The 18,298-nt window shown below is 36.9% G+C and overlaps 2 protein-coding genes across 2 annotated transcripts in view; both read right to left on the minus strand.

Moving 5' to 3' along the window:
* Window positions 1–9,104, minus strand: part of LOC139689566 (unconventional myosin-Ie-like) — a 516,942-nt gene extending 507,838 nt beyond the window's left edge. The window contains exons 1-10 of the mRNA XM_071586725.1: window positions 8,921–9,104; window positions 8,716–8,841; window positions 8,300–8,389; window positions 8,123–8,217; window positions 6,638–6,815; window positions 6,206–6,368; window positions 5,974–6,081; window positions 4,221–4,349; window positions 3,609–3,805; window positions 1,424–1,591 (exon numbers count right to left, since the gene is read on the minus strand). Coding sequence (XP_071442826.1) covers window positions 1,424–1,591; window positions 3,609–3,805; window positions 4,221–4,349; window positions 5,974–6,081; window positions 6,206–6,368; window positions 6,638–6,815; window positions 8,123–8,217; window positions 8,300–8,389; window positions 8,716–8,841; window positions 8,921–8,923 — 1,257 coding nt within the window. The 5' untranslated portion in view covers window positions 8,924–9,104. The remainder of the gene's footprint in view (window positions 1–1,423; window positions 1,592–3,608; window positions 3,806–4,220; window positions 4,350–5,973; window positions 6,082–6,205; window positions 6,369–6,637; window positions 6,816–8,122; window positions 8,218–8,299; window positions 8,390–8,715; window positions 8,842–8,920) is intronic.
* A 6,200-nt stretch (window positions 9,105–15,304) lies between these two features.
* Window positions 15,305–18,298, minus strand: part of Frmd5 (FERM domain containing) — a 666,333-nt gene continuing 663,339 nt past the window's right edge. The window contains exon 12 of the mRNA XM_071586731.1: window positions 15,305–15,792. Within this exon, the coding sequence (XP_071442832.1) occupies window positions 15,305–15,792 (488 nt within the window). The remainder of the gene's footprint in view (window positions 15,793–18,298) is intronic.

Genomic DNA, 18,298 nt, shown 5'->3' on the forward strand with positions numbered 1-18,298 from the left:
AATATTAGGAAATTTGTCACGGGGGGGGGGGCACCAAAGGGTTGGTGGATATATGTATATATATGTATATATGTATGTATATATATATATATACACATATATATGTATATGTGTGTGTGTGTGTGTCGAATGAGGAAATGCACATCGGCTCCACGAATCTACCTGAAGCCTTCGTAATAAGAGAGAAGACCAAGGATGAGTGCGATAACAAAGTCAAGGCACCTTCGCACGAAACAACACCGCGTTTCCAACAGAGATGGGCTCCCTCTACATTGACCGCAGCCAGGCCACACTGCCGCCTACCTCGTACACACACTTCTGATCCACACGCGTTTCAAAGGTGGCGAGCACCTGTCAAGCTTAAAGAATTTCAAAAAGGAAAAAGAAATCTCCCGATGGGGTGAAATTGAGCGAAATTCTTTTAGTCTCACCGGGGATCGTTCTGCGAGGCTTCCAAGTGTGTAATCGTCCATCAACTACGTCTGGAGTGTGATGTCACACCCCTGGATATTTCCCGATTCTCGAGCACACAATTCAGGAATTGTGGAGTCAAATGACGTCATAATGTTCGGCATAGTCGAACTGCTTGGGCCTTCCCGAACATCCCCCCCACCCCCTGCCACGCATCTCTCCAACAAGGCAACAGTTAATTGTGCATATCGTGTCGTACGTATTGTCAGCGATGTGAGTTACATCCTTACTCGTGTGCGTGTGTGTGTGGAAGGGAGGGGAATAATTTGAATGGCGAGACAAGCACCTCGCCAATCTCAAACAAAGTAAAGAGACAGTAATATTTTTATATTGCTCGCGATGAGCAAGCAAAAGACGTCATGCTGAAGGATATAACTTAAGAGCACGTGGATTACATATAACGTTAAGTTTGTATCATGACATAAAATCGGTCGATGGAGTTTTCCATTGAAACAAAGGACAAGGAAGATTCAAGTCACCACAGGGATTCAAGTTACCACAGTAGCACTACACATGGATAAAAGAGTGTGGAGATCCATGAAAGGATTGTAATGCTACTCTTTCAATGTTTTTCAATTAATATTTTTTAAAATTCTCAGTCGAGTTATTTGTATAGTCCAAAATACCTTCCCAAAATAATTCAATGGTTATGGAGCCATGGACCCTGCTAATCACTGCATCAGAACTCCACTCCGACATAGTGCTCCTAAAAGCAACAAAATGAGCGAAAAAATAGCTAACGACACACAAATGGTGGCGTCTGAAGATGGTAACTTGATCGATTCTTTAGACTGAGAGCAATGAACACTCAAATATTATTTACCAACACTGGAAAAACTGGCCCAAATGAAGGACCAATAGTTTTTTCTCTGACAAACTTCTGCCAAGCATCATTTAACCCACAGGTGCACAAGGCTATTTACTCTTTGGAAGACCTGGCCAAGCGTCCTACCTGTTCAGCCTTCAGCGTCAACTCGATGAAGATCTGCTGCAGCTTCTCATTCACAAAATTGATGCAGAACTGCTCAAAGCCATTCTTCTCGAATATTTCAAATCCATAAATGTCCAAAATGCCAATGTTTAGTCCTGTGGCATGGGTTTCCATCGCACTGTTCACTTGCTGCAAAGAAAAAGATCCAAGGTTGTCAAACAAATGAGAAAAATTTGATTTCAGGATGTGAAAAACAAATTAAACAGCAGGTGAATCAGTCATTTTGAACAACACATTCCTTGAACTCTTATGTACAGCAAAAGGAAAATACCCATTAGTTACTGAACAGAACAAAGAGCATAAGGGCAGTGGTCCAAACGACTCATTACTTCTAAGTTCATCAAGCAGAAATTTTTGCTACATGGTTGCTGGCGTATCAGACTCTTAATACGAGGGCAGGCCAAAAACTTAATGCACACATGCTCGTGGACCACAAATAAAATGACCTTAAGAAGCACTCCTGGTGGCATGTGGAAGTAACATTTCCCCTCAACACGTATGCGCAGGTTTGAAGTGTTTACATTCACCCTGTGTATTTCGAGAAGCCAAAGTATGGAGGCGTGTTCTATTACTATGCCAATGCGAGCTAAACGGCGTGCTCTTATCGAATTTTTAACTGGTGAAAAAGTGACTCCTACTGAGATTCACCATCGTTTAAGGGTTTTTTATGGTGAAGATGCTGTTAACAGGTCCACTGTAAATCAATGGGTGGTAAAATTATACGGATGTGAGCCTGGAAAAGCCATTATTGTTGATGAAACACACAGCGGATGTCCAATCACTGGATTTAATTCAAAATGACTAGAAAATAGCACAAGGGCATGCCTCCATACTTGCGCTTCTCAAAATACACCGGATGAATGTAACAAACTCAAATCTGCGCTTGCGTGTTGAGGGGGAATGTTCTACAAGCATGTGTGCATCAGTTTTCAGCCTACCCTCACATGTCAATGATTCAAGAGAGGTGGCAGAGATATCTTTGATATCTTTCTGTGCAGAAAGAGGAACAAATTATTAAATAAATGTTTTCTTCCGGATGAACTTTGATAAAAATGGGAATAAAATTCACAAGTCACATAGATGAGGAATAGAATAGACAACTTAAGTAAACATTCATTGTTTTTTAGTGATAGCCACAGAAAAAAATCAACATACTATATCCATTATTTGAAAATGATCACGACTTCTACGACTAGCTATTCCTTGCTCCAAGGTCCAGGAAGTGATCCAGTTTAGTTAAACAAATTTACATCAAAATACAGAGTATGACACTCAATATAAATCTACAAGACAATTCTTTATAATCACAGAATGGTAAACAAAACTAAAAACTTATGACACCATTTTAGCTGCTACTCAGCATATGTATTCCATTGTACAGAAAACAGAAACAGAGTAGTTCTACAGCTGATACTTATTGACCACTATGGTGTCACCACCTCAAAGCCGCAAAGTGATGAAACCAGGGTCGTCAATAAATTTTAATTGCTGAATTGCTGCGTTCCTCCTAACTGAACAACAAAACAAGATAATGCCCGTAAAACAGTGAAAGACAATTACTCAACTGTGCTTGCAAAGAATATATCTAATGAAGTAGCCTTGCAGACCTGCGTAGTGACCAAAACATCCTCAGCAAATTCTCCAATCATTTCTTAGCCATCAGACTGCAATGTGGGATGGGCTAGACAACACTTCCTACTCACTTGTATTCAACAACTGAAATCACAATCACTCTTGGCACAAGAGTAAAGCAGGATTTACAAAAAAATGGGCCAGTCATATTTTCAACAAATTACTTAGCACTTATATTAATTATACAAGCAAAAAAGTTATACAATTTGAAACACCCATGGTATAATTTTTTTTATTTAATGAGTCGAAACCCAATGCCAACAACTGGATAGCAAGTAGTCAAAACATAGTAATTATGAGTTATTAGCTTTTCCAGTCAGAGACGAAGCAAGGGACCTCCACACAACAATATTTTCGTAAACGTGGATAACCAAGGCAGAGTTTCAATAGAGATGACTCTGATGACATTTAAATGGTTACCACATGCTGACGGGCATCCCACCCATCTACTCCAGGCACATATTTTGAAAGTGTTATAAAGTAAATGGAAAAGAGAGGGCAGATTTGAACTCACCGTCACGAGGTAATCAAACAGCCTTGCATAGAGAGCCTTGGCCAAGGCATCTCGGGTGTAGAGAGCTTGCTCCACATTGAGAGTCACATCAATTTTGTCGGACTGAGCACCCCACTTGCTATCAAATAAGCGGCTGGTCAACTTTGAACTTAAATTCTCCTTGTTGATTTCAAAGAGGAACGCAGGGAATTCGAGGCCTAGCGGTGCAAAGTTACAGAAATTGTTCATGCAAAATGTGTTAAAGGCATTCCAAAAAATATTCATGACCATCACACATACATTATAAAAAATATTTATGGGAAAAGCAAAATCTAAAAAAAATAGTATCTCCAATGGTGCCACAAGACTTAGGTGCATAAATAAAATTAAAATTGAAATGTTCACTCTGAACAAAGTTAAAACACTAATGCATTGAAAACGAGTACATTCTGCGATTTGATTTGTAAAAAATTTACATGTCTAAGTTGCAAAAAATAAAAAAAATGCATTCACATCTAGAATATAAAAACAAATGGATACGTTGACCACTACACTTGGATAAAATACATATGACTGGGAAAAAACTAAGGTTCATGCAAGAGAACCTGTGCAAGACCAAGCACACAAACTTACAGCTTTCATCTGCAATTTCGGCATAGTTCCCCTTCTCGATGAAATTAATGTTGCCCAGATGAAGGACACCCGCAACGACCTTGAGGATGCAGGACTGCTCATACTCCGTGATGCCCATCACAGTCATTGCTGGAAGACAGTCATTGGTGATGACAAATAGCATCAATTCTTGAGAAATTCAAAGGGTGATTTAATATTTTCCATTGACAGATAATACTGGGAATTAATGAAATAAATACACTGGTGTTTATTTTGTCTTGTGGTGTCTCTTGTTTCTTAACAACCTCACAAGATGGGAGATCACCCAAAAACCTTGCTTGGCGCTGAACTTGAAACACCAGTGCCTGACGGCCTTGTATTTACCACACGGCGGATGGCACTTGACGACTGAATTTCACTGTCTACACTGCAGACCCATTATCCCACTGTTTTGAAACACACCGAGCACTGACAGGGAACGTATTTTCAATTACAGCATAAAAACACATCATTGATGATGGTACAATATCTAAAAAAATATATTCAATTTGAAGAACTTAATGAGTCACACAGGGGTCAATCAGAGAAAAGGACAACCAAACATGGAGGTTAACCATGGAACTATTTCAGCCTCTGAATGAATGATTTGGAGCCTCCAATTTACGGTCAAAGTAAAAATGAAATGCCGAGTAGTTAAATAGGCAGAGCAAACTGACCCAAGCAAAGAAACATTGAATCAGTTTCAATGGCAATAGGATGATAACAGATTTCTAGGCAGCAAGCATTCATCATGGAATGCTACCATCTGAAAATGATCTCAGAAAAGCATTTAGAAATGAGATAAAAGATGAACACCACAAACAATTTTGAAACTTTTACATTACTGGGGCATAAAATCTCTCAACCTTAACAATATTTCAAGTCCATAGGAACCAACTTTGTTCTTTGTAAAGAGACACTCTTGACCGTAAACGATGGCACATTTGGATGAAGGACATTTTTAAACACGCAAATACATATGGTCAATGCCAAATGATATGGAGAACATAAAAATATCCTTCATTCACCATAGGTAGCAAGAAATGCAATTCTAAACTAGAAATTTATTTTTTCAAAAATGCCAAACAATTGACTTGAAAATATTTCCAAAAAATCTTTAATATACACTGCATACACACCAAATTGAAAAAAATCATTCACCTTCAACGAGGCTTACAAAAATATATAAAACACTATGCATAACAAAAATATGCATCAAAATAAAGATATTTCCCAGAGTGAACTCAGTGAAAGCTTTTTTTTGTCTCCAGTGTGACTTAATGGAATTTACATGACATTTTTAAATGGAATAGTAACTTTGTGATTCCACACCTGATGATGACGTCCAACGTCGAAACCTAGGTCATGTCCTAAATAAGGTGTGTGTGGAATTACAAATTTACTTAATCCATTACAATATCAGTGAAAGCATGATGGAAATCCTGAAAATAAAGGAGAAATCCTTTGCAAATAAAAATTAAGAACAGCTGTCAAATGCATGGCATGTTATGAGGTGATTTCAAATCATTCTTCCCACTAAATCATTACACCAAATTAGCCAATTGTAAAAAGAAGCTTTCACATTCTAAAAAAATCGCCCATCAACCTGCTTTCTCTCACACGGAAGCAGAATCTATTTTGAGAAATTTTGAGTCATCAAAAATCTTTGGTTGAAGTCACTCTCAAGTTGCAGAACAACTCCTCATGTCATATTCATCATGCAGACTTTCATTACCTTTCAATGTTTCCTGAAAGTCATGCGCGTCATTGGTGCCATCAACCTTGTGGTTTTTGCCATGGCTCAGGTAATAATAGTAGTCAAGTATCGTCAAGCCCAAATCTTCTGTAGGATAAAACAGAAATTCATTATATAGCCGTAAATAAAATCATACATGGAGAAAGTCACATTAATACAAAACATATGAGTAAGTATCGGATGAAAGCATTTCCAGAGAGCGCAAACTAACTCTTCATGTCCGGTGTTGCACCAGTGCAAAGTTGGTAAAATATGTGGAAGTTCCGTTCGCCGACATTCTGCTTGACAACACGAGATTTCTCCAAGAGGAAATTGGATACGCGACCTCCTTCGGGCTGGCCGCCTGCTCCAAACTGAATCTCCACATACTTCCCCTTGAGAAATAAATCACCAGAGGAATGCATGGGTCATTGTGAAATGGAAAAAGGTCATGCAATTAGAAAATTCAGCATATCTTTAAACATTGTAAATTTCATGAAATAAATTAAAACAAACATTTTCTCGTGAATTCTTTGAACTTTGTACTGTCTTAGTTAATATTATCAATCTTTAGAGCACATTAGCCGCAAGACAGTTTGAAAATGAAATGCTTTTGGTAATATTTCTATAATGAAGGGAGCTCTGGCACAAGAGTTTTACTCACAAAACGACTAGAGTTGTTGTTTCTGACAGTCTTTGCATTTCCAAATGCTTCAAGGAGTGGATTTGATTCCATTATGACATCCTTGATGTGCTGAACCTTCACCCCTCCTCCTGACACTTTGGTAATATAGTTCATTATGTATTTGGCAGCAACAGTCTTGCCTGCACCAGATTCTCCACTAATGACGAAACACACAAGGTTGACCATTAAAATCTAGCTCCCGCCACAAATGAAATCTTAAGGGTCAGTTGCAAGACAAATGAAGCTTTGAAGAAATGGTGATGGTAGAAAGGTCGCAAAAATTACATTCTCATGATGCCATTAGGGCAAGGACTCCTGCATTTCAAAATGCTCAAGCATGCATCGTATCCTCAATACTATCGCAGGAGTCCATCAATGGAAGGATTTTTATTTGCTTGAAAGTACCAACCTTCCTCATGAGAAGGAAAATCCATGTGCTCGGATGCAACTGTCCATATGCCACATAACCACACCTGCTCAAGTACCTATTGACTAGTTTGATCATAAAATCAAATATACTTTTCAACCTAAAATACCAACTCAAATTCTTTGGTAGAATATTTCATTAAAAAACCAGGAAACAAGCAAAACAATGAATCTCTGTAACAGCATGCAAAAGTGAACGCACAAATGAAAAAATAAATTCAGCCCATTCCACGAAGTTTCAAAACTGCCAATATTGTAAACTTAATAATGAAGTTTCTATTCACCTGGTGTTAGCTGGCACTCCATTTTAATTAAGAAATATTGTGTCATTTTATGATTAACGTCAAATGAAACGTATGCAACACACTCAAAAAATAAACTATTCATGAACTGACACTCGTGCATTATGCTACTGTCAATCACGGTCAGTAAAACAACAAAGAAATTTCCAGAAGATACAATGTATATACAAGGAACAGTCCCCTCTCTATGCCTCTCAAATTCCTCAAAAGTTGATTTCATTTAACATCTTTCCATGGAATAAATATTAATTATCAGTAACGGAGAAGTATTGGTTATTACCTAAGTATCCATTTCAGTCAATGCTAAGACATTTTTCCCACCTATTATTCAATTAATATTAAGTTTTTAAAAGTGGAAAAAATTCCGTCACACTGATGATTGATAAGGTAATGATTGAGAGTCAGTTTTGGCATGCCGAATTTTCGTTTTCGACAAAATTTTGCCATAGCATAACTTTATTTTATTTTCGCCATATACTTTCCGTGAAAACCTTGAACGCGAAGAATTGGCTATGCATGACCTGTGGCCACATTATAAAAGGGAGGCCAGAGTCCAGTGGAAAATCTTGGATATGACAGTATTTAAAAAAAACCATGGCAACAAATATGACTTTTTCGATAATTTCAGGTAGAGACTGTACTACTTCAGAACTATAGCCAGACGGGTAAAACTGTAATGGAAATAATAACAAGCACTGACAACGGATAAACAAACATTCTGGACAGGGGCGAATACCTGATGATGACACAATGATTTTCCGAATCGATGAGCATGTTCCTGTACATGTCATCAGACACTCCAAATATATGCGGGGGATTTTCGTAGGGTGCCTGAAAGTTTAAAAAGAGTTAATGTCAGTTTAACTCATGTTGGCTAAATGTAAGAGTAGAAAAATGACCTTAGTTTACTTACTGCGCCTTGGTATATTTCGATATCCTTCTCGCCGAAATAACTCATTTGCTTGAAGGGATTTACTGACACCAAAACAGGTCCAATGCACGTCTGTAAACATCTGTTAAGACTTTGCAAAACCTGGGTATGTCATAATGATTACACTCCACTGTTCTAACCTTTGCTACATGGATATTCTGAATATTCATTTTCGCAGAATTATTGCAATTCATGCCGTAAAATAGTGGAGTTATATTTCCCATAGAGTGATCTTAGGAAACGTTCGATCGCTCACCAAAGTAAATTTCGATGGTAATTACGTTAATATATTTCTCCGGGATAAAATTGAAAAAACACCATAACACATAAGGGGTTACGCTGGAAAATTACAATTCTCTCTACGCCACAGTTAATTGGTAAACAATTAAAAAGGATACGAATATGTAGTCATCCATGAACCGTTTTTTCAAATTCTCCACGATAGCGTCGTCTGTAATTTTGGAGAGGAGTACCATATCGTCGACTCCGGAGAGTTTGACATTGTGTGATTGCCAGTGATAAACCTATAAAAAAAATAGCAGCAGGTGAAAACATACTACACGATCAGGTTTTAATCAACAAATCAGGATTTGGTTGACTCACCATCGCGAAAATTTCCGCAACAGCTCCGCTGAATAAATTGCACTCGAAGAAATAAAGAAGCCTTTGGTATTTCTTGCACTGCTAACTCACAAAACAAACACGACAGATCATTGCGATCACAAGTGCTCGTTAGATCATTGAGTCAGAATCGCCCACTCACGTTTATTAGCCGTCCTTCGACAGACCCACCCACCTGCTTCAAGTATTTCTCGATGACTAATTCAAAATAACAAAAGACATACGAAATTGAAATTGAAATGTTTTAAAAGTTTGACGATAGAGACGCTACCAGTAGGGAAACTATCGGCCGAAGTAGTAACTAATTACGTTGAGTAATCATGCCTCTGCAACGTTTATTTCGTGGGCACTGCTCATTTCCTTTTGTTTGTGAGTTTAGATGCTCGTTTTGGCGGAAAAACATTTTGCACTATCTGCTGCTTAATATTAAATCTTATCTATGATATTATACTATTCATTAAAGCAATATCCTTTGAGTATATTCATTTACTAAAAAAATTATTTATGAAGACTCACGAGCTAACTTTATCTTCCTTTTCTATGGTTTCTAGCCTTCTCTCATTAGTTTATTTTCCAACTGAGAAAGAGCTCAATCAAAATATATAATTTTTTTCTCCGAAAAATGGTATTCACATCTTCAAGATTAGGGATAGGGGCATCCAATTAAAGGAACAAATCGGCGTAAGCTCCATCATATTATTTGAGGATTTAGAAGTGTAAATCAAAATTGCATTAATTTCATGCTAACTGAATCTATCTTTGGTAAGATTATCTCAAGACAACATTAGATCATGTTCTTTTAAACTATTCTGTGCATTGTTTTCTGCAAACTGAGTTCCATGCTTCAATGAAGGTGCTATGAACCGAAATAGTGACCGAGGAGACTAGTCATCTTCAATCACCTAATGACCATGCACCCATTTCCGGTCACCTAGAAATTGTGCACATATGTGACCTAATTAAAGAGTGGTAATTTGAAATATTAAAAATTTTGGACGAGTTTGAGAAAATGGAAATAAGTATTCCCTGATAGCTATGAAATTCAAAGGCCCAAATTCTGATGAGATTTCAGGGCAGTAATTTACCTACAACTTTCATTTTGCAACCGTGACAGTATGTTATATACTGAAGACAACGTTTCAAAAAAGAAAAAAATCATGAATGCCAATGTCTCTGCAGGAGGAGTCACTCAGTAGACAAATACTTCACGGGATCCCGGCGGACTTTTGTAAAACTTAATATCGTAGAATTTTACAAGTATTTTATTAATCTGATTAAATTATTGAGGTTTCTTAACTTATTATATTACAATTTTTTGTGTTAATTTGATTTTAATAATAGTTCTCAGTGCCTATTCGGAAAATATCACGGAGAAATAAGCTTTTCCAAAGGGGAGGACTTTTAATGGTTATTTAGAGTAAATTATCTAGTGAGTATTTTTAAAGATGTTGAAATACATTGATGCCAAATTTGGTGAAAATAAATTGAATGGAATTGAAGAAGTTAGCTAATAAATATCACATTGAAATTACACATCAAAATATGTATTTTGACTTATATATTAATTTATTGGTCCAGGTTTGACTAGGCAAATATTTTACTATACGAAAAATAAAAAATAATCGAAAATATTTTAAAGAGGAAATAAAAGAACAAAACGATATTTTCGTTCTCCAAATTATGATAACACAGTATCTTGAAGCAAAGGGCCGGCTCAATTAAAAATGTATTCCATCACTTTACTATTTTTGAACAATTAAGATATTCTAGACAGTAATCAATGGAAAGGTTGACTGGAGCAATTGCATGGCACTTGGCATCATACTAAGGGAGACTTGAAGGGAATTGCATTAATAATTAACTAAAATATTTATTATTATAGCAATTCAGAGCTTATATGTTTAATTTTCTGCTCACATGTTAAATGAATGAGTTCTTTGCCTCTGGAAAAACTTAAAATAAAATTAGGGGTTTTTCTTAAATTACTTAAGAATTTTTTGGGAGGAAGGAGAGCCATTTCATTGCATTCCCTCATAAAAATTAGGGACCAAGACGGGGTCTTACATGAAGTTAAATAATTCACGATGTCAGAAATTATCGATGAAAAAAGCATCGCGATTGCTCTACTGAAGAAAATGAATACACTCAATCAGGAAACAATGTTTTTTCAAAATAATTTTAGACTATATCATGTCAAGTTTAGAAATGTTCCATTTCATATATTCTAATACCATTGAAATGAAAAAATAGCACGGTGTAATTCATGTTCGTTGACTTTTTCAGTAGAAGTATTATTAAACTGGTAAGTGATCATAGTGGAAAACACTTGTATCAAACCTTATTGCAATTCTTCTTTTTTATGCATAAAAAGGTGTCTGCATACAATTACTTAGAGTGCCAGTAATTGTGCCAGAGGAGATGGAGAGACCATGCCTTAAAGACCCTTACATAAGGAGGGAGGGACAAAGACACTCTGATAGAGGTCTTAAATCGTAAGAAAGCCCTGATTGATTTGCTAATTTGTAGAGCAAAAGGAGATCCTCACACAATAATTTTCGGTTATTACCAGCACGACGAATGGAGGGAGACAAAGATGAATTCACATTTAGCATTTTTGCCTTGATCAGGGAATTTTAATCAACAGGGAAATGGATTAATTTTTACTTAAGTTTTCTGTTAGAAATACGAGAGTAAAACATTTTTCTTTTATTGAGGGTGAACCCAAAAGTTAATTTTGAATTTAGATAACCGATATTAATTTTATTTGGCGTGGCAATGTTTTTTTATTACTCAACTTTAGTCCAAATCCTTAACAAATACAAATAACACAAAATTATCCCACAATGAAAAACCCAAATCTAATCTTCCTGTTTACTTTTACCAACACTAAATGTGCTCCTTGTAATCTCAAACATCAGCCCTCTCTCTCAGGCCTTGCATCTCCATTTCCTTTGCCAACTTATTCGTATCATCCCCTGCTTGCATTTACATGTAAGTAAACAAAAATTTACTGCTTCATTTTTCTCCAACCCTCAGTTTTTTTTGGATATTCTTGTTATAGCCTAACACACCAGAAACTCTCCTTTTAATTTGTCATGAATCAGCACAATAGACCAAGATGCAGCATTCAGGTGAATTCTGGGTGTCTGAGTAGAATTTATCTGTAAGGGCATGTGCTTTGGAGATTCTCATCATGAGCTCCACTTCCTGGAGAGTTACCTTGTGGGACTCCAGATCTCATGTAAAGAGACTATGGCACCATCTGTCATTGAAGTCCACTGAGCATGTATGTGTGTGCGGGTGGACTTCATCCTGATTTCCATGTAAGTACTGCATTGAGTGAAGACCTAAGTCTTCAGGGACTTTAGGGTCCATATTTCTTCGACAACAGTTTTGCTGGTGCCACAGTCACCAGCATTTCTACTTTTGATCTGAAGATGCAAAACTGTTGTCCAAAAAATATGGAAAAATGCAGAATAAATCCTGGAAGACTTAGACCTTCCATATCTGCACATCCCAGAAGCCTTCTCAAGGAAGTGCATTTAGTATCCATCATTCTTAAGGTACTGGGCCCTCTGAAATAATTAGTCCTTTCCTCCCCATAATGTTTAATCCACATGTTTGCATGCTGATGTTTCATTGCAATCATCGCATTGTCCAATGAACGTGAGGGTTTTCATGCTGCTGTGGCCATTGTTGAGGAAGAAATCAATGGTATTTAAATTCAAAGAAAAGTCACTTCATTAAAGATATGTTTTGAGCAAGTTTTATTAGGAAAATTCCACTGATGACTTATTCACACATTTTTAGGCAACACTGATAAAAAGGCAAATATCTTGTCAAACAAAACGACTTTTGCATATCTTGAAAAAAAATGTGTATTACTGGACTTTATAAAGATATTTCCACCTAATATTATGTTATTAGAAGGATATCAATTCAGTCATTCTTGCATTAAGTATCTATTGAATAGACCAAGCAAAAATCATGTTTAAACACTTATTTGGTTCTGCAAATTATTATTTTGAAATGGATACTACAAAATAATCAAGTTCCAGAATATCATAAGTGCCAAATAACTTTCATCAGTGTAGCTTCATTATTTTTTTTATAAAGATTATTTCCAAAACCCCGGCAGTTACAATAGAAGATACTTGTAGCACACAGTATATGTGGAATATACTGGCCCTAGCATCCAGCTGATCAGCTTTGTACCATTTTGGTGAAGGCAAGAGATACCTCAGGTTTTCCAACACCATTTTTACACTTAACAATATCAGAGAAAATATTGCTTTTATTTCACGTCTCAGTCATACAATATGAAATAAATGGAACTCATTCTTTTACGTATGTCAATGTGCAACTCATATGACTTATTTAAAACAATAAGCAAATGCCATTTTATTGTGTGGAAACATTCCACCATATACACTATAATGAGCAAATCTTATTTTGTTCTTTTCAACCAGCATCACGAGTATCTAACAACTAATTACACTTTGAAGCTATTAATTGACATTGGAAATTGGAAAGACAAGATTATTAAAAGCTTTCAAAATGAAATTGGAAGGGTAATAGCTCTATAAAAAATCAAAACAAAAAGTTTCTGTGCTATTTATTACAAGGAATGTTACAAAATAAATTAAATAAATCATATAGGCAAGACTATTGCTACAAAAACATGTTGACAAAGAAAATGCTGAATTAATAACTAGATCACTTTCCTACCAGCTTTGCGGGATTGAAATAAATATCTGAAAAAAATGACAAATGAAAAACAAAAGCATGCAGGTCATGCAATTACAGAAAATAGTTATGTTAGAAATAATATTGTCAACATTTTTCTCTCATTTCAAACACTGGCTCATGATGAAACCCATCAAAAACAATAAAACTTCTATCATAAGGGTAATATTTCCTGGAAGTTAAGGAATGTTTATTATTGATGTTATGAGGTATTACTCAAATGACTTTGAGTTCTGCTAGTACCTATTGGTCAGAGGTTTGGCCAAAACTGTTATCTATTCATACTTCAACCTGATGAGCTGCATTATAGAAGCAAGCCATCATTCCTATTACGCATGTAGTCAAAATATTTTCATTTGTCCACAAAACTATAGTGATTTCAGAGAATGGTCAAACAAAATTCACATTCTTTTGATACATCCTGTTTCAGTAAATATGTGAGACATAATAAGATCATGATCACAAAGCCAAATAAATAGTCATATTACAAAGAACAAAGGTAGATGATTGATAAACTCTGGACAAAACAAAACATAATATCTTTCCTTAAATTGTATAAGAAGGTACTTTAGACTGCTTTCTGCAGTTTGTGAAAACAATTTTACAAGAAGACATACAAACTCATGGCATTCCATGAGAGTACTTAAAATAGAGGATTCATAAAATATTACAGTCCAATATATTTCACATATTATAATGATATAAAATTAAAATATAAAAGGTACACTCCTCTTCCCAGAAATATATGTGCAGATATGACATTTTTACTTCCAGATGTTAAAATACCAAATAGTAGCACAGTCGATTGAGTAGGAAACTTCTGAGTTAAAAAAATGACACAAAATTGTTTTTACTTCAGTCATTTAAACTCCTTTACGGTAGTTAAGTATTTGATTAGGAAGATAGCTCAATGGATAGTTCTTGGTTTTGTACTAAAAGCCTATACTCAAACTACAACCCTTACTTTCTCTTATAACGAGATATAAAGCAAAACGAAAGAATCTACGAAATCCATAACTGAAAAAATAATGCCTCAAAATTCCAACGGTTGGTGTGATCACAATAATTCTTGAAATTTAGATTTGGCATGAAGAAAACGTGGAGCCCCATATTGACCAAGAAACAGGCAAAAACAACTCTTTAAATAATCCTTTTTTTAAGTTTTGTCAATTAGAAATACATTCTGGATCTATATTGCTGTTATTTCAATTACTCCCTCACAAAATTATTTAGATTCAGTCAATTCTCAGGCGAAATGATTTCCTCCCAATGGTGACACATCATGCCATAAAACAAGAATTTCAGCATTAAAATATTTTTATTTTACTGCAAGTCCAAAACAAAAAATTTCCAAAGGAAATATTCACTTCTTTTAAGTACTCTATGACAGAATAAATCATTTATTTCATCATCACTCAAAACGAAAAAACCAACTTTCCGATCTTTTTTTTTTAATATTTTGCCCCAAGCCTCATTTATTTTGCGAAAAACGCAGCACACTGCGGAATACTGAATAATCTTCCTAGTCACTTCAGGCACTTGAAGGAATGAGAATCTGAGGATTTTTAAAAGTTACCAAAAAAAGGGGGAAAGTGAAAAAGTCCCCAGAAGCGAGTGGGTTCACATGAACCTCTGAAGGCTCTGCCTGAGAAACTCCTTGGCGGGCTCGTAATAGTCCCTGCGCAGCACCACCATCTCTGGGATCTTGCGCAGCGTGCCCAGGGTCACAGAGTTCGATTCGAAGACGACCACGGCGGCGGCTAAGAGGGACACTGCCACCACGAGGCAGGAGGATGCGAGCACACGGACAAAGGGACGCGTGCCGTGCCGGGAGAAGAGAGCGCCATCCACCAACCCACCACCGCGACCCCCGACACCCCCCACCCCACCGCCTGCCGAGTTCATCCCTGGGGAGCCCCTGTAGGGCAGTGTGGAGGCAGCTTCGAGATGACGGCCATGGGCAGAGGGGCGTTGCGACCCGTGGTGCGGCCCGAGGTCGAGCTGGGACTCCGAAGAGGAGCGGTCGAACGAGTCTCGGAAGTAGTAGTCATTGTAGGTGCCCGGGCTGCCGCTGCTGGACTCGAAGCCGGGGATGCTGTCATCCTTGCCTGGGGAGTTAGAGAGAGAGGGGGGGAGGGGGAGAAGAAGTGGGGGGAAAGGGTTCGATTGCGATCAAAACCTCCTCCACCGATGAGGCGGATTGGTGCACGGGATGGAGGCCATGAGCAATGCTCAAGTCACGCCAGGGTTTGGGGGCAATTTGGCAAAAGTGGTGCACCAATCCTGATAAAGTGACGGGAGAGGAAGTAATTGCCATTCCGCAAGCAAAAATATCAGGCCATGAATGTACGCACATAAAGGTGTATTCAATCAAAGATGCAGGCGATATGGGAGGCAAAAATGAAGAGCGTGCTGAACAGGAACAAAGAGTGAACACAATGTCATCAATTATCAAACATTCATACACCTACCATGTTGTTGGGCAGAGTAGCTGGATTGACAAGTAATTTTGAAATTGCTCTCTACACAGACCTCACAGAAAGCATAAAACTCTGCCGGTTTGCCAATTACATCATGAGCAGAAACACCCAAAATAATTAATTATTACTTTCCATCAACTAGAATTATCAATTTGACCTTATTTCCAAGATACTCCTTCATTCATCCTATAATTTTTTAATGCTACCATAATTTCCTACGATGCGGTCTTTGAACTTTTCATAAATTCATGGCAATGAATATATTGATCACAGAATGCAGAATTATTGTTGCCACTTGATTTATCCTTGAGGTTATAATCAATCATTTAAAGTGAGAAAGAATATAAAATATTCTTTATTATAGTGCACTACCACTAGAAGTTGATTTTGGATGGATACAGACTGAACTTGCTACTGGACTGCTCAGTTCAACTTGCTACTTATTAAGACACCTGTATGAAACTACAAGTAAAACTGTACTACTCAATTTGTACTATGGGGAAATTTACTCAAATATAACCTACAGTATAATATTATGGGGATCAGCTGCTATTTCTCAAACCATCTTTAAAATGCAAAAGAAAGCTATTAGAATCATCGCCAGGAAACCTTACAATGCTCCATCAAGGCCTATTTTCCATGAATTAAATTTGCTACCACTCCCATGCATCTACATTATGTTTTTAATTCTATATATAAAAAATAACATCGGCAACTATTCTCTTAACTCTGCCTATCATCATCATTACACCAGAGGCAGGAATGACTTCCATTATGGGAATATAAGAACTAAAGCATTGAAATTAGGACCCAATGAAATGGGCATCAGATTATTTAACAAACTACCCAAAAGTATCAAGGATACACAGGGAACTGCCGTATTCAGGCATAAACTAAAAAGATATCTACAACGCAATATGTTTTACTCGGTTGATGAATATCTCAACAATATTCCCGACCAGTAAGTTCATACTTTTAGTTTCTAGCAATGGTAATGGTCTGATTCATGTTTGTGATCAATGATTTTTCTGAATTTGATATTGTATGTGCATGTTACAGCCGATGTTCATGGGTTTGTACCAAACACTTATGTAACTATGAGCATCTATTCTTTTATGTATCTTAACTGAGCCTGTGTCTTTGCTCCTCATTGACGTGCCTTATATCATGTACATACTTCACCCACCTGGTATTTTTGTATTGTGATCTCTGGGCAAATAAAAAGTAATAATAATAATAATAATAACAACAATAAATTCCTTAGCCTCCCCTAACAAAAGGCAACCTGATGTCCAATACAACACTAAACTAATCTTCATTTCTGCGTACTTCCTTCCTCCCTCAACTATATAATAAAACACTCATCTCCAATAAACATGCTCTCCTATATGTAGCAGAAAACTTGAAATAAAAATATTTTTTCATTTTCATGTATTAAACCTTTCTTAATATTAATAATAAATTTGTGCCAAAGGTATAATTTCGTCAGTTACTCATCTTCCCCTATTATCACAGAAGCGGTTGGAAACTATAGCTTAGACTCTAAGTGTGTGTTGGGTCATTGGTGAGAGTGGTAGAGGTAGAGGCATAATTGAAATGACCGAGGGCTTTGGAAATATAATTTATGATGTTTAAAATTACTACAAAGGAACCTTCATTGGCAGTGGTGACTACAATGTTGGAGTTGGGCTGTAGGTATTTCAGGACATGGCATTCATTGAAGGAGAGGTGTTTTTAGGGTTGAGAGATTTGATTACATTTTCAAAGCCCTTGGTCATCCAAATCATATATCTACCTATGCTACTCTCAACGATGACCTGAAATCCACTTTCCAAATGGAAATTCTGTCTTTCCTTCTCCAAGGTAGACCAGAAGAAGGCATCACTTCCTAAGACATATTTCATCTCTAACCCCCAAACGCTAGAACAACCCAGTTTTATCTCCTCCCAAAAATACACGAAGCCAACATCACCTGTCACCCTATAGTTTCCAGTTTCAACTCTCTCGCCAGAAGAACCTCCGCATTTCTTGACCACCACCTACAGCCTCTTGTACTCTCCTTGCCTTCCTTCACAATAGATACACACACCACTTCCTCCACCATTTAAATTCTGTCTCCATTCCTCCCCACCTC

The sequence above is a fragment of the Hetaerina americana genome, unplaced genomic scaffold (assembly GCF_022747635.1).
Source record: "Hetaerina americana unplaced genomic scaffold, ioHetAmer1.1.p SCAF_25, whole genome shotgun sequence".
Taxonomy (NCBI): domain Eukaryota; kingdom Metazoa; phylum Arthropoda; class Insecta; order Odonata; family Calopterygidae; genus Hetaerina; species Hetaerina americana.